This window comes from Microtus pennsylvanicus, chromosome 3 (genome assembly GCF_037038515.1).
Source record: "Microtus pennsylvanicus isolate mMicPen1 chromosome 3, mMicPen1.hap1, whole genome shotgun sequence".
NCBI classification, from domain to species: domain Eukaryota; kingdom Metazoa; phylum Chordata; class Mammalia; order Rodentia; family Cricetidae; genus Microtus; species Microtus pennsylvanicus.
This window is the reverse complement of record NC_134581.1, coordinates 141,724,741-141,737,259: the sequence shown is the minus strand read 5'-3', so window position 1 is coordinate 141,737,259 and position 12,519 is coordinate 141,724,741. Positions and strand designations below refer to the sequence as shown.

At 46.0% G+C, this 12,519-nt stretch overlaps 1 protein-coding gene across 3 annotated transcripts in view; it reads right to left on the bottom strand.

Moving 5' to 3' along the window:
- Positions 1-12,519, bottom strand: part of Gne (glucosamine (UDP-N-acetyl)-2-epimerase/N-acetylmannosamine kinase) — a 47,375-nt gene that overhangs the window by 9,792 nt on the left and 25,064 nt on the right. For all 3 annotated transcript variants that reach the window (XM_075967332.1, XM_075967333.1, XM_075967330.1), the window contains exons 5-7: positions 9,328-9,540; positions 2,275-2,362; positions 599-809 (exon numbers count right to left, since the gene is read on the bottom strand). In XM_075967332.1, coding sequence (XP_075823447.1) covers positions 599-809; positions 2,275-2,362; positions 9,328-9,540 — 512 coding nt within the window. The remainder of the gene's footprint in view (positions 1-598; positions 810-2,274; positions 2,363-9,327; positions 9,541-12,519) is intronic.

Here is a 12,519-nt window from a genome sequence, read left to right as displayed (position 1 = left end):
CCACACCAGCTTGAAATATTAACAACTAGTAGATAAGAGAAAAATATTGTAGTGGACTCCAAAGTCAGTACAACAGGAAATGACGACAAACTCCCTGTATGTTTCCTAGTTCTACCTCCCACTTAAACATTTTAAAAATCAATCACTCAGGGCTGGAGAGATGGCTCAGCGGTTAAGAGCACTGCCTGCTCTTCTGAAGGTCCTGAATTCAATTCCCAGCAACCACATGGTAGCTCAGGACCATCTATGATGAGATCTGGTGCCCTCTTCTGGCCTGAAGGCATACATGTAGGCAGAACAGTATATATAAAAAATAAATAAATCTTTTTTTTAAAAAAATCAATCACTCAGCTGGTCGTGGTGACACACTCCTCTAAACCCAGCACTCAGGAGGTGGAGGCGAGCAGATCTCTGTGAGTTCAAGGCCAGCCTGGTCTACAACAAGAGTTCCAGGACAACCAGGGCTGTTTAAACAGCTCCAGGACAGGCTCCAAAACCACAGAGAAACCCTGTCTCAAAATAAATAAATAAATAAAATAAAATAAAAAATCAACCACTCATGTGAGATATAAAGTTAAATGTTTTGCAATGACTTTACCTTCATGCTAACTATGGCCACTCTGAGATTTGTCCCTCCGAGATCAACAGCCAAAGCACTGAGAGTCTCAAGAATGTGGTCAATGTCTTGAGAGATGTTATCCTTCACAGGAGGGAAGCAGAATTTCTTCTGTAGTGGCTCTTGAAGGTCAATAGATTTGAGAAACTTTAAAATCCTTGGAACAGCATTTCCATCCCCATATATCTTTGAGCTGGAATAGCCAAAGAAGTCAGTTCAGTGAAATGGTTTGGCTGTGCATGACAGGCGGTGCCAAGGGCGCTGAAATCCGAGTCTTCAGGTAGAACTAATTTGTACTTTTTAAAATAACTTCTCTGGGCTGGGGACTGGTCGATGTGGTAGGGCACTTGCCTGGTGTGCATGAGGCTCTGAGTTCAGTCTCTAGCACCACAAAAAGAAAATGAAATAAAACATCATCCCCACAGTGTGTGTGTGTGTGTGTGTGTGTGTGTGTGTGTGTGTGACATATACCAGCACTTGGGAGGTAGAAGAAGAGGAATCTCTTTGAGTTTGAGGCCAGTCTGGCCTATATAGTAAGTTATAGGACAGCCAGAGTTGTACAACAGAGAGACCCTGTCTCAAAACAAAAAAACGAAAACACAACAACAATCCCACAAGTCATAATTACATAGAACTAAGTACAGTAACATCTGGACCTTCTGACAACACTGTAACTTAGTACATGAATTTGGGATTTGCTATTTTAGAAGTTTTTTCTTGAAGTTTTTTCTTTACAATTCTGAGACATTATCATATTGAAATAAAAGGAAGGGCAGCCAAAATTAAGTTTTAAAGATTCCGATACATTGTTTTCTAATATGTGGTCAAATTATACCAGAGAAACACACTGTAGGGTAGCACAATTGTAATTAATAGAAGTAAACCTTGAAACTTCTCTACTGGAACCTGGGCAGAGCACTGAGCGATGTGATATCTTGTCGTTCCAGCTGCTAGGATGTGCTAATTGTTTGTTTGTTTTGTTTTGCTTTGTTTTTTGTTTTTCAAGACAGGGTTTTGCTCTACCTATCGAGCCTGTCCTGGAACTCTTGTAGACCAGGCTGGCCTCAAGCTCGCAGAGATCCTCCTGCCTCTGCTTCCCGAGTGCTGGAATCAAAGGCGTGAGCCACCGCCACCTGGCTGGGTGAAGGGTGTGCTAATGTAAGACGAAAAGTTCTGTTAAGGTGGTTAAATGAGGGCTGGAGAGATGGTCAGTGCTCCTGACTTCTTCCAGAGGTCAGAGGTCTTGAGTTCAATTCCCAGCAACAACATGGTGGCTCACAACCATCTGTAATGAGATCGGGTATCTTCTTCTGCAGGCAGAACACTGTATACATAATAAGTAAATCTTTAATTAAAAAAAAAAAGATGGGGGGGCTGGAGAGATGGCTCAGAGGTTAAGAGCATTGCCTGCTCTTCCAAAGGTCCTGAGTTCAATTCCCAGCAACCACATAGTGGCTCACAGCCATCTGTATTGAGGTCCGGTGCCCTCTTCTGGCCTTCAGGCATACACACAGACAGAATATTGTATACATAATAAATAAATAAATATTTAAAAAAAAAAAAAAAAAAGATGGTTAAATGGTGATGGAGCAAGGTTCCTTTGCTGCCTGAGGTAGCTCCCCTTTTAACCACTCCAAAATGAAGGGCTGTATACTCACCAAGGGTACTGTTTACCAAACTGGAGGTGGAGCGCTTGTAGTATTTTATCTTGGGTGTCAGCATCCCGGACATGAAGAACATTCTCCCCTAAATAAATCCACAGACATGTTACAATGACTTGGTGTGACTATTCAAAGAAAAACAAACAGCAATGTACCAGATCCATAACTGAATCCTAAAACCTGGCAGACTGAAAGCACTCCTGATGAGACTCCTTACAGCAGACAAAGCCACCTAGTAACATCAGACAGGAGTTTACTTCGTTTTAGAGATAAGTCTTGCTATGTAGACCTGGCTGGCTTCTAACCTGTGGCACTCCCCGAATCTCCCCTAAGTGATAGGATTACAGGTGTGTGCGATCACACAGAGGCTTGGTTTTTTTAGGGGGGGGAGGGAGTCTTGCTCTACAGTGTAGGCTGGCCTCAAACTCAAGACCCTCCTGAGTGGGATTACGGGCATGTGCCACCACACCTGTGTAGGGTGAATTACCCGACAAACTGCCCGCCTACCTATCCACCAAGCCCATTCTCAACTAGGCAGTCATCCAGTCAGCAGCCAGGCAGGGCTGGCCAGCCAGCTGCTGGACAGGCATTTTCTCTCTATACATCTCTTGGCCCGTGTGAGAGAGTAAACATCACAAATAGCTAGGTCTCCAACAGGCTTGGCTAAGAGGAGTAGGAGAGAGGTAGCTGGAGAGAAATGAGGGGCCAAAGAAGGGTTTTGTTTTTGTTTCCTAAAATAAGAGAGTCTAAGCATGCTCGCTGAAGGAGTTAAGCACACATGGAAGAGAACGTCGACTAATGGGCAAGTAGGGCCCAAGAGAGACAGGAGGAGAGGGATTTAGACATAGGGAAGACGATGCGCAGCAGATACGCAGGAAACACATTCATCCCCCTGCCCCTGGCTCCACCGAATGTGCAGTTAGCTAAGTGCAGAGACCATCTCCAGAGTTCTGGGATCACAGGTGAGCGCCACCAGACCTGCCCCATCCTGCCCCGCTCCTCTGACCTCTTATTTGGGCCCAGATCAGCTTTCAGCACCACCTCCTGGGAACTGTCTCCTTCTGGACTCTAATGGTATCACATCATTGAAAGCTCCTTTTCTGTTTTCTTTTCTGGCCTTCTATTTCACTGATGAACAGTTTCAAGGTTGGTGCTGGGCTGTAGTTTTGCCCTGTTTAGACATTTTCCCTGGGTATATGTCATTAGTTCCTTCGTTTAAAATACCATCATAGCAGAGGGCCATTTTCTGCAATATCTTTTTTCTTTTTGTAGTACTAGTGATGGAAGTTTCATCTAGGAATCTGGGTATCTACCCAAAAGCTATTCTTCAGCTTCCCTTGCAGCCAGATGTAGCCTGTGATGGCCAGGTTCTGATAGATGTGAGAGGAAATATTTACAACTTTCAAGGCTAGACAAATGACCCTTCCTTTCTTCCAAATGTCTAAATATAGACTAGACAAAAAAAAAAAAAAAGGCTAGAATACCCACCAAGAACCTGGGCTGATTCTGATGGCTGTGGTGCTGCCACACCAGGAAGGAAAAAAGTGTAATTTCCTGCTGTTAGGGGGTCTCCATTACAGTAAGTGAATAGATGCCTACTATATACCATCCATAACCTCCAATTACAAATTTACCTCCATCTTTAAATCTCCCTGACACAATCCAGCTCCTTTTCTGCCTTGACGATCTGGCTGGCATCAGCTGATCATGGCAAAAGCAATCTCTTCATTCCATCCCTTTCCCACTGTTTCTTCAGAGTCCCCATGCCATGAAGACACTCCCTACTGCTCAGCACAACGTCTAAACATTGCCATTGGTGCTCTCCCTCCATTTGCAGCTCACATGCACTAGGTAACCTTAGTAACAAAATCCACACGTAATGTTCTCTATCTCAATACACCACTGTCTTCCTTTGGGTTGCCATTGAGGTTCCCCCTTGGGCAGGAGGTCCTAGGGCGTAGATATAAGAAAGCAAGCTGAACAGGCCCTAAGGAGCAAGCAGTTTTCCTCTGTGGCCTCTGCTTCAGTTCTGGCCCCGACTTCCCTTCATAATAAAACCATAAACTGTAAGAGCAAAGAAACCCTTCCCTCCCCAAGTGTTTGCCATGGCAAAAGAAAGCAAACAAGTACATCAGTATTTTATCTTATAAAGGTCTGTGTCAGTTGGGGCGGTAGTGCACTGTGGTGATATTTTGTGCTTTGACAAATAAAGCTTGCCTGAAGAACAGAGTGCGAAGCTAGCCACACTAGTTAGCCATAGAGGCCAGGCAGTGGTGGCGCACACCTTTAATCCCAGAACTCGAGAGACCGAGATGGAAGGATCTCTGTGAGTTCAAGGCCACCCTGGGCTTCACGAGATTAAATGAGTCTAAAAGAGAAACAGAGCCAAGCAGTGGTGGTTTACACCTTTAATCCCAGCACTAGGGAGGTGGAAATGGGAAGAGATATGGCTGGGCAGAGAGAGGAATATAAGGCAGGAGGAGACAGAAGTTCAGGATTCAGTCTGAGGACTTGTAGAGACAGGATACCCCATTCGGTCTGAGGATTTCGTAGATGTAAGAATTAGTGGCTGGCTGTTCTGCTTCTCTGACCTTTCAGCATTTACCCCTATATCTGACTTGGCTTTTTATTATTAAAACCAACTAGAATTCACACAACAGTGCACGCCTTTAATCCCAGCACTTGGGAGACAGAAGCAGGTGGATTACTGAATTTGAGGCCAGCCTGGTCTGTGTAGCAAGTTCCTGGAAATCCAATGCTACATAAATAGACCCTATCTGGGGATGAAAAAGTTTGCCTCTCATTTTTTGGGCAGAGGGAGAAAGGGGGTCTGTGTAGTCCTGGCTGTTCTGGAGCTTGCTATGTAGACTGGGTTGGTCTCAGCTCACAGAGATCCTCCTGCCTCTGCCTCCAAGTGCTGGCATTAAAGGCGTGCACCACCACACCTGGCTCTCATCTTCTTCTTAGCTAACAGTTTACAATCAGGCTGATCCTTCTGTTTCCCCAATATCAAGATTATGTAGATCCTTGGTCCAAAAAAGAAAAAAAAATTATAACCTTGGCATGTGTGTTCACCTGCTTCTGCCCGATCTCAGCTAAAGTGCCACCTTTCAAAGAGGCCTCCTCAGCATTTAATATAGCCCATCCCATTACCCTGTATTACCGTCTACATGGCACCTAGAAACCCTAGTATCTTCTTTTGGGGCTGCTTACTTATCTTCCCTACCCCACTAGAATATCAGTCATAAAGAGCAACACTTGGCGGTCCCTACAAACAACCATGAGTTTTGTTGGGTCTGCCCGTCTCCTGAGTTCTGATTCAGAAAAAGCTAACTTTCCCTGTCCCTGCTTTTCTGTTTCTTTTGGATGCTAGCGAGAGCCAAAGCACACCAATTTTTCTGGTAATCTGGGCTTCCTCACTCCTTTTCTAGAGCTTTCCTCCCACCACAAGGCACAGAGCACTCTTTCCATTTCTTCCTCAAAGGCAGGGTCTCATGTAGCATAAGCTGGCTTTGAACTTGCTATGTAGCCAAGGACACCTTGAACTTCTGATCCCTCTGCCTCTGCCTTCTGACTGCTAGTGTGTACCATCATGCCTCAGTGCTGGGAACTGAACCAGGGCTTCATGCTTGCTGCGTAAACACTCTACAAACTATGCTGTGTCCTTAGCTCCTTAGTCTGATACCTCCATATCCCAGTGCCTCATACATCCTAAGTGTTTTCGTAATATATCTGAAAGAATTTCCATCCTGGTCTTTTCTTTTCCCTATAAAACAGAGAGCAAAGTAATATTCTGGGATGACATAATGATAATAGAAATGTAGGGTGGTATGAAAAAGAACAGAAGAAACAGCAGAGCCGGAACTAATCTCCTTAGTTCTAATCCAATTCTTTTTACATTAATGACATGCATTTTCCCATTAGCTACGGATACATATTTGCACGTACACAGCATTAGAAGCTGACTAACGCTAATAACATGCATAGCTCAGTTAGCAATGCATTAATAATCCTACTTACACTTTCATTGCTCAGGATCGTCATAGTCTGCAGACTGAAAGGACACTGGACCAGGCTCGAATACAGACTAGTATTCTTACACTCAAGACACATCCAACTACAGTCTCTCTTAAACAAGGCCAAAGACCATAATTAAGAACCCTTCAGCTCTAATTGATTTTACAAAGCAATAAAAATGCAAATAGAGCTATGAATGTGGTAATCATCTGTGTTATTTATTGATATTAAGCTACAATTGGCCATTCACTTCACTTACCTCCTTGTTCACAAAAACATGTAGCCAGATATACCTAAAATACTTACCTAAGTATAGAGCAATACCTAAAACATATACCTAAGTATAGAGAGATATACATGAAACATATATACCTAAGTATAGAGAGATACCTAAAATATATACCTAAGTATAGAGAGATATACATGAAACATATATACCTAAGTATAGAGAGATACCTAAGCTTGACATCCTACGACAGAGACACTTGCTCAGCCACGTTCACACACACTTGCTCAGCCATGCTCACACACACTTGCTCAGCCACGTTCACAGACACTTGCTCAGCCATGCTCACACACACTTGCTCAGCCATGTTCACACACACTTGCTCAGCCAAGCTCACACACACTTGCTCAGCCATGCTCACACACACTTGCTCAGCCACGTTCACACACACTTGCTCAGCCATGCTCACACACACTTGCTCAGCCACGTTCACACACACTTGCTCAGCCACGTTCACAGACACTTGCTCAGCCACGTTCACACACACTTGCTCAGCCATGCTCACACACACTTGCTCAGCCACGTTCACACACACTTGCTCAGCCATGCTCACTGCCACACTACTCAGACCAGCTAAGAAATGGAAAGAACCTCCATGTCCTTCAACTGATGAGCTGGGACTGGAGAACATTCTACTGAGGGAGGGAACCCAGATGTAGAAATCTAAACATTGTGTTGTCTCTGACTTGTGGATCCCAGCTCCCAGTCTTTAGCCCTGGTATATAACCTGAAATAACCACAGGAGCCAGAGAAGCAGAAGATCACGGGGCGAGGGGGATAGCGTGGTACAGGTGCTATATGGGGGAGGGAAACGGGGAGGCTCGAGCTGGGGAGTATGGAAGGAAGGTAATACAGAAGAGAGGGAAGAAGGAAAGATAAGTAACTCCAAGAATATTTTAAAAAGCCCCAGGAAATGCATTATTTTATAGAATTACTTGAAATACACACACACACTTTAAAGTAGAGTTATGCCACATGAGGTGGCAATGTTCCCCTCACCACACACACACAAGAGCCATAGACAATCTAACAAAGACCTCAGTGCCAAGAATGGGAACCTCCCTTGGGATTGTTAGTCAGAGGCCTTCAAAGGATCCCAAAACAAAACAAGCTATTGCCGTTGTCCTTGGCTGCTTTCCAGAACTGGAACGTAAAGACCTATTGCTGAGCACCCATGCGCTTTGGACGGAGGACGGAGCGGAATCAAGCTGGCACTGACCTAGGAGCCTCCTCCCTGAGCATTGGCTCGCGGTGTTGGAAGGCACTATGCACGATGCCCAGTAGTCCTGCCTGCTGTGAAGCCCACAGAGCACAGCAATGGCTGTGGGCAAGTTGTCCCGATGATGTGGTAATGGGCATTTTACCTCGGGGCAGCCAGCAGCTGTGAAACTGGACAAGGCCCACTCAACGGGAGTCAGCAGCTAGAGAGTTCACAGACCCTGCAGGAGAACCCACTGCTGCCACGTTCCTAACCAGTACATTTTCTAATTATACTCTAAATAATTGTCCTTGTCCCCACAGGGAAGTGTAGCTCTTATCCCTCATCAGAGAAGCTTCTTCTTGCAGCAGACAGAGACTATTACAAAGATTCCTAAGTGGTCAAAATGCAGAGAATAAGTAACTAAGGCTGGCCAACCCTGGCTGCTGCAACTACAAAACAACGACACTTAAGGTTCAGGGGAAATCACTGAAGAGGAAGCAAACAGAATCTAAGAGCCAATGGACCAGGACACCTACTGTGAGACAGTGTCTTCTAGACACGACAGGGAGGCTGCACCATTAAATCTCAACAGTATGGTGGCCTGGACAATTCAACCCCAGCTGACATGAGAACGTGAATGGGGAAAATGCCACAAAGCTTCACCCCTATATAGAAGAACTATAGGCCGTCACTGGCTCACCCCTAGATAGAAGAACCATAGCCCATCACTAGCTCACCCCTAGATAGAAGAACCATAGCCCATCACTGGCTCACCCCTAGATAGAAGAACCATAGCCCATCACTAGCTCACCCCTAGATAGAAGAACCATAGCCCATCACTAGCTCACCCCTAGATAGAAGAACCATAGCCCATCACTGGCTCACCCCTAGATAGAAGAACCATAGCCCATCACTAGCTCACCCCTAGATAGAAGAACCATAGCCCATCACTGGCTCACCCCTAGATAGAAGAACCATAGCCCATCACTAGCTCACCCCTAGATAGAAGAACCATAGCCCATCACTGGCTCACCCCTAGATAGAAGAACCATAGCCCATCACTAGCTCACCCCTATACAGAAGAACCATAGCCCATCACTAGCTCACCCCTAGATAGAAGAACCATAGCCCATCACTAGCTCACCCCTAGATAGAAGAACTATCAGCCATCGCTGGTTGTTGAGAGACAGAGAGATAGTTTCCCCCAAGGACAAGCTCCTTGTCTAATCCCAAGTGGTCAGCCCTAAACACATACAAACAACGAATAAATGGATTCAATAAGGTGTGTGTGTGTGTGTGTGTGTGTGTGTGTGTGTGTGTGTGTGTGTGTATAAAACAATAAATCAGAAGAAGTCATGAATTTGAAAAGGAGTGGAGGGGGAAACAGGAGGAGTCGGACGGGGTGAAGGGTAGAAATGAAGTAAATATACAGTACTCATCTGTGAAATTCTCAAAAATGAAGTGAATTTGAAACATGTGGCCAGCACCAGTCCATCACACAGCTACAGAGACACTAGTCAGCTGAGAGACAGGCAAAGGCAAGCACCTGTTTCTCTTCCTATCTGGCGTGTTCCCAGGTTGATCACAGGTGTTCCAAAAGCGCCGACCTCTCGCACCCCACAGCTGCTATTCCCAATCATACACCCCGCATGGGCAACCAGCTGTATAAACTGCTCAAATGGGACATGCTTGACTGCACGGAAATTGGGGTGATGCTCAATGCCCTTCTTCCGCATCACTCGAACCATCTCCTTGCTCCCTGGGAAAATGAAAAGATCACATGATTAAATGCAACCATTTAATCGAATGAGACAAAGAAATCACTTTTATTGGCAAGTACAGCCCTAATCCTCTAGCAGTTATTTGGAAAACAGACACTTGAACCACTCATCTTTCCAGTTTTTGGTGCTAGGATTTTCATGAGCAGCACATAACGAGTGGTCAGCTTCTGCATCTCATGTAGCTCACAGTAGCAGCTGGGGGCTTCCAACAGCACTTAGCAAAGCAGGTATATTGTAGTAGTATCTCAGTATAAACTCTCACCTTAATTGGGCTACAAAGAAGGCAGTAGTTTCTAAGCAGGAAGGACACTGACTCCACACCTGAGCCGATTGGAGTAGCTCTGCCTAACTCTGCTCACACTCCCACAAACACAAACTCCCACCTTTGTGACCCAAACTCCAGGGCAGTGTGGATGGGGCCCAACACCACAGCTGGTATTTCGTTTAAAATACAGCACTTTGAAACAATATAAGGCTACGAGAAAAAGTTAATCTCCCCTCCCTTGTTTTTCTTTCCCGTGTGTGTGTGTGTGTGTGTGTGTGGTGTGTGGTGTGTGTGTGTGTGGTGTGTGTGGTGTGTGTGTGTGGTGTGGTGTGTGTGTGTGTGTGGTGTGTGTGTATGTGGTGTGGTGTGTGGTGTGTGTGTGTGGTGTGGTGTGTGTGTGTGTGGTGTGGTGTGTGTGTGGTGTGGTGTGTGTGTGGTGTGGTGTGTGTGTGTGTGTGTGTGGTGTGGTGTGTGGTGTGTGTGTGTGGTGTGGTGTGTGTGTGTGTGGTGTGTGTGTGTGTGTGGTGTGGTGTGTGTGTGTGGTGTGTGTGTGTGTGTGTGGTGTGTGTGTGGTGTGGTGTGTGTGTGTGTGTGTGGTGTGGTGTGTGGTGTGTGTGTGTGTGGTGTGGTGTGTGTGTGTGTGTGGTGTGTGTGTGGTGTGGTGTGTGTGTGTGTGGTGTGTGTGTGTGGTGTGGTGTGTGCGTGTGGTGTGGTGTGTGTGTGTGTGTGTGGTGTGTGTGTGGTGTGTGTGTGTGGTGTGGTGTGTGTGTGTGTGTGGTGTGTGTGTGTGTGTGGTGTGTGTGTGTGGTGTGTTTTCTCACATCTCTGTCTTCTAAGGCTGGAATTACAGGGAAGCCACCATGTCCTGCAGGTGCATGTGCTCTACCTGAGCACAACAGATCTAAATTCACGCACACTTTTGTACGGCAAGTTCTCAACTACCAAGCTGTCTCCCCAGTCTCTTCCTTAGTACTGGATGGCAAGAATTTCTAAAAAAGATGTATTGACTCACTTATGTATATGTGTACCTGTGCATGCAAGAGACGGCGGAGGCCAAAAGACATCAAGTCCCCTTGGAACTGGAGTACAGACCGCTGTGAGCTGCCGTGTGGGAACTAACCCAGGGACACCACATACACAGCCCACTTTTAACCAGGAGCCATCTCCAGTCCCACTTCCTTGGTTTTTTTTTGAAACAAGGTCTCACTATATAGACCAGGTTGGCTTGAAACTTTTTCCCTACAACTTACAGAAAAGATCTTTAGTTTTATTCCTTTTTCCTTATGTGTATGTATGGGTGTCTCTGTGGAGGTATGTTCATGTACAGGAAGGTGTTCATTGAGGCCAGAGGGGTTGAATCCTTCTTAGAACTGTTGCTACAGGCAGTTGTTAGCTGCCCAACATGGATTCTGGGAAACACAAGCTTTTAACCCCTGGGCCACCTCTCTGGGATCCTCCTGCCTCTGCCTCTGCCTCCTAAGCGCTAGGACCACAGGTGAGTGCAAACACACCAGGATCTGTGTTCCAGCCAATTCTCCTCTAGTCACGTGAGGACGAGGGGTTCATCTGACCTACGGCAGACAGTGAACATATGAAGCTCTCAATGGACAGAACTCACCCAGGCACCAGAAACTGTGTGCATGTCTTCTTTTTAAAGTTTCTCTGTGTGGAAGACAGGCAGAGGGCTCAGGACTCCAACGCCCTGGGAGATGACTGGCCAAGTCCCTCCCTGAATGCCAATCCTCGTCTACAATTACAGGAGAATATGGTGCTCCGGAAGGTCCTCCTCTTCCAAGGCTCCACTTTGGTCTGAAGCCTAAGCTACTGCTGCAATCTAGTCGAAACGGCAAGCGTGCTGGGGCACTCAGCCGCATACTGGCATTGCTCCTTGGACAGCAGAGGATGTGCAGGGCCAGGACTCAGACAATCTCCCTTTAAGTCAGAATCTGTCTTTGAGCCAGTGTCCCAAGGGATCCGCCCCTCTATTCTGAGTAGCTGTGACTACAGATGCGCACCACACTGCATATTACAGAGGAGAACTAATTCTGCAGCGTACACACCCCGGAAAGTTACGACAACCAGAACACATCGTTCAGAGATAGGCAGATAGATTATAATTACTTATTCAGAACTTAAAGGAGCCAAAAGAACTCTAAAGGATTTTGAGATACTGCTATATTACCTGATCAAAATCTGGGTTCAAAGTCCTGTTTCTTCTAACAGAAAAGGTTCTTCTTAAGTAAGGTGGCAGGTAATAGCTTAGCATTTCAGAGAAAATGAATCCTGTAACCAAAAGAATCCTAAGAGCTCACAGTGACTAATGTCAGCTACAATAAGCAGGATTTAAAGACCCCTTAGTGTCAGCCCTGATCTGTCTCATGTACCTCAGAGCCCCATCACCTGCCTGAGGTCTCACTTAGCACTAAGTCCACAGCTATCCCAGCCGAGACACCCTCCTTGACCTTGACCTCTCACAGCCCTTAGAGTTCCTTCTCGGAGTGGAAACTGGAGGGAAACGACAAAGCAGGAGGGCGAACTGCAGAGCAGTGAGCCTCTTAAACATTTACTTCCTGTTGTTTCTACTAGAGGTGGACTACAGTATCACACACAGCATCCTGACTAACCTTCGCATGGGATGCTTTTCCGAAGGGCCCTAGGATAGGATAGGCAAGCAAAGGCGACCATCAAGCAA